Source organism: Ceratosolen solmsi, unplaced genomic scaffold (assembly GCF_000503995.2).
Source record: "Ceratosolen solmsi marchali unplaced genomic scaffold, CerSol_1.0 scaffold10, whole genome shotgun sequence".
NCBI classification, from domain to species: Eukaryota; Metazoa; Arthropoda; class Insecta; order Hymenoptera; family Agaonidae; genus Ceratosolen; species Ceratosolen solmsi.
Window position 1 is genome coordinate 3,696,357 of NW_011948412.1, and position 4,063 is coordinate 3,700,419.

Sequence of the window (4,063 nt, forward strand, 5' to 3'; positions counted from 1 at the left end):
TTCTAATATACCGTGTAAATTATTAAATTATGTTCAAATTAAATTAAGAGTTGATTAGTACAATTATTTTTAAAATAAATAGGATTTAAAAGTAATATAATCGTAAATCTGTTATCAAATTTTAAGTAAGTTGTTATATTTTCATGACTAAATATCAACCTTTCTAATACAAAAATAAAAATTGTAAAATTGGATAGATCTTATTGATTAAACACTGCTTAGTATTTGTTTTAATTCTACTATAATATTAACTAAAATACAGTATTTTATTTTTAAAACTGTACATTGAAATCTACTGTACTAATCTATAACCCAATATTGAGAAAAATATAATTTGTAAAATCATTTGCAAATATTGACGTCTATCTAAATTTCATATTTTATGCATGAAATATCATATTTCAAGTTTCAAGTTAAAAAATAGTATATGTAAATAATCTAATTCTTTAAAGAGCAAATTTTACAATAAACATTTTTTAAATATGTATTGCATTTAAATTATTAATTAAATGAAAATTAATTTTTCAAATGAATAATAATATAATTGTATGAGTTAAGTTACCAAAACCAAAAAATGTATTGTTAATAATTTTTAAAAATATTAAATAACTATTTTTATATCATATATATGGATTATGTCATATCTATTAAATAATAATGAATAATTATTAAAAATCTGATTGAAATATAATTCTTATATAAATAAACTTTTGTTTTTATTTTAATAGATGTAAGATAGAATTTAAAAATATAAATAAAATGTTTTTCATATAATTTTATTTGATATTTTCATTTGATTATATGTGCTTTAATTCCAATTTGATTTCCAAATGTTAAAGTAAAATTAATTAATTGAGTAGATTTCAAAAATATATAACCTAAATATAACTCCTGTTATAACTAAATTATAAACTAATTATATAGCAATTTCAGTATATAAATTTATTATTTAAGTGCGTTTTTAAAAAGCTTAGTGATGTATTGTATTCAGCTATCAATACATAATTATTGCAATGATTAAATCACTTTCTATGTTTTCTTTATTTTAGGAAATATAAAATATTTTTACTAGAAATTATTTTTAATGAAAATCAGATGGATCTATTCTATATTATATGTATTGAATATAAAAATAAATAATGAAAAAACAAAATATCTATTTCAAAAAAACATTAATCTTTTTACTGATGTGAGCACAAGAACGCCTTATTATTTAAAAACAAGTTTTCTTCTTTTTAGTATAAGAACATATTGAATATTAGTCTCGTTGAATACTATTACACAGCAAAAGGAATCTTTCGATTTTCTCATTCAGTTAACTGCTTAAAGATTATTTCGCCATATTTTTAATTCGTATTCTGATTCTGCGTATAACACAGCTTTTAAAAAACAACGCTGGTCTGTACAAATATTGTGACGAGGCTTATTCTTATATCCAATTGGTTTGCACAATTGATTTATTAATAGTCCATAAAGAAGTGCAAATCGCATGAAAAATTGATTTTAAAAAATATTCTCACAACATTTCACTTCACTTTTTAGCCTTTTCTTTTTCGTCCTTCTTATCTTCTTCCTTTTTTTCATCTTTCTTGGTTTCCTTTTTGTCTGTTTCCTTTTTTTCTGCATCTCGATTTGTTAACTTATTGTTGATCAAATTGTGAAGTGCAATGATAGACCTCACTAAAGCGGCAAGATATACAACTAGCATTTGGTCATTTGTTTTAACATATAATGAATCAACAAATGTATTTTGTGTCATATCTGGTAGTAAATTGAAAATATCTTGCAGCTGGTATACTATTTGATGATTTATTGGTAATTTTCCATCGCCTACCTATAATAATTATTTGTATTTAATAATATATAATTACAATAAATTTGTTTCTTTTTCAATAGGTTACAAAAACGATGGTTTAAATATAAAACAATCATAAATAATAATAAATTAATAAAGCCTATCAATTAAAATAATTGAATTTAAAAAATAAAAGAAATTATAATATACAAACTTTTAAAAGGTAGTTTTTAATTTCTTCAATTTGTGCATGAAGTCCTTTCAAGCCTAACAATTGGTTTGTAATTCTTTGACTTAATGTGCCAACAGTTGTATCTTTAATATCTCGCAGTAAGTGTTCGACACCTACTTCTTCTGCTTCTTCAGCACCAATTTCACTAGGAATATGTTCAAATGTTTTAGAGGTTGGTGAACCATCCTATAAAAACATTAACAAAGAAATAAAATAAAATAATTTTCATTTTTAGTTATTGAATATTTTTTTATATATGAAAACATTACTTGTAATTATTACTCACATCATGAACTTCTTCAACTGCTTGATAAGCTTCAGTTGGAAGACCAAGATCTTTTGGTTTGGCATCAATAATAATCAACACAGAATTAGGGCAGTACCTTCTAATTAGTTCATTAATTGCAACATCATTCTGATGTAACTTAGGTCCTGTGTGATACCAGCCAACTACTTTTTCTCGGGCTGAAAATATAAAAATTATGAATTTTTATAGAATCAAATATATATATATATAGTCGAATATATGGTAAAGTGAAATTATAAATTTTGCTAACTTTAAAAATTTACACATACTTTATTTGAATATATATTAATATATAAAATGTAATAATACACACAAGACTGTATTTTTAATTTTAACATTTAGAAATAATATTTTACCTAAACTTAAAATTTTATTTTAGCATAAAGCTTGCATTTTTATATAAATATTATTATATACATAATTAAAAAGTTACAAAAATTTTGATTAAAATTTTTAAATTATGCTTTATTATACTTTAAAACTGTCATGTAAGAATAATGATCTTTCGATATTGGAATTGTTTAAATATATATTAATATTTAATGAATATTGCTGATAATTGATAAAGATAAATACTTTATTTTTAATTTATGCCGAAAGATTTTGGTAAATATTATATAATAGCCTACCATTGACTTTTTTGAACATTCCATACATGTTTTCCAAGTAATCGTGATCAAGGAACCACACAGATTTATCTTTGTCATCCTCATCGAAGGGTACTGAAAATATATAAAATATGTTTATTAAGAATGTCACGTAACGTTTGTTTACTTCATAAAATCTAAATATTTTTAACACATGTATAGTAAATAAATAAATAAAAATAGATATAAAGTAATGAACAGTAAGGTGTAGAGTAAAACATAACCTGCAAAACTGTTAGAGACATCTAGAACCCCCTTGGCTCGCCAGCAACCTAAAAGAACACCGACAACCCTTTTCTGGTTACCGATTTTACCCATACGATTAAAATGATCAACTACGCTGAGGAGGACCAGTGGATGGACCACGACTTTTGTCGTGACGACCTCTTGACTCGGCATTTTTGAATATATCGCTGTCCGGGTTAGTCACTGTACAAATCTTTCCTCACAATTGCTTTCGGCAACAGCAGCACGTCGATTAAAGCTCCCCCTACAGTAGCGTACAAAGTTACTCATTTTGCTATAAAAAAAATATTTTGAAATAGATCTTCACTTACTTGGTTTTCCAATTTACAAATTATTAAAAAATTCAATTAAAAATTTACATCAACGGAGAATTACATTTATAATATAAATAATTAAAATTTTAATTAGTAAGAGGAATAAAATTCTTCGGACATAATGAAATGCGATCCGAACTTTTGCAAATTGCAAATTACATGCAGTTTATTTTATAAATAAAAATAATAAACAATATTTTAAGTTAAAACTTCATAATTCATAGCGCATCCAAATATAAATATAAACAATTGAACAAATTGTTTAATAATCGTTTAATAAATTTAATTCTGCACATTTAAAAAGTAAACAATATATTGTTTATTAAAATTATAGATTTCAATATTGATATGGAAACACTATAGTCTGACGAAAGAATTACAATATAATTTGAAGAATAGTTACAACAATGAATTATACTTTCTATTATTTAGTTTCGCTAAGCACCGAGTTAAGAAAAAGTTAATATTACAAATACGTGAAAAATAAAAAAATATTTAGTAGATTAATAAATTTCGTTTTTC

General features: G+C 23.5%; 1 protein-coding gene across 1 annotated transcript; it reads right to left on the reverse strand.

Annotated features, from left to right (window-relative positions):
* Window positions 1-1,155: 1,155 nt before the first annotated feature.
* Window positions 1,156-3,455, reverse strand: Rpn8 (regulatory particle non-ATPase 8). The gene is made up of 5 exons (XM_011506356.1): window positions 3,206-3,455; window positions 2,964-3,056; window positions 2,314-2,492; window positions 2,010-2,213; window positions 1,156-1,834 (listed from the first exon to the last, which is right to left on the reverse strand). Exons 1-5 carry the CDS (start codon window positions 3,378-3,380, stop codon window positions 1,532-1,534), a joined length of 954 nt encoding a protein of 317 aa, XP_011504658.1. The 5' UTR covers window positions 3,381-3,455; the 3' UTR covers window positions 1,156-1,531.
* Between the last annotated feature and the right edge of the window lie 608 nt (window positions 3,456-4,063).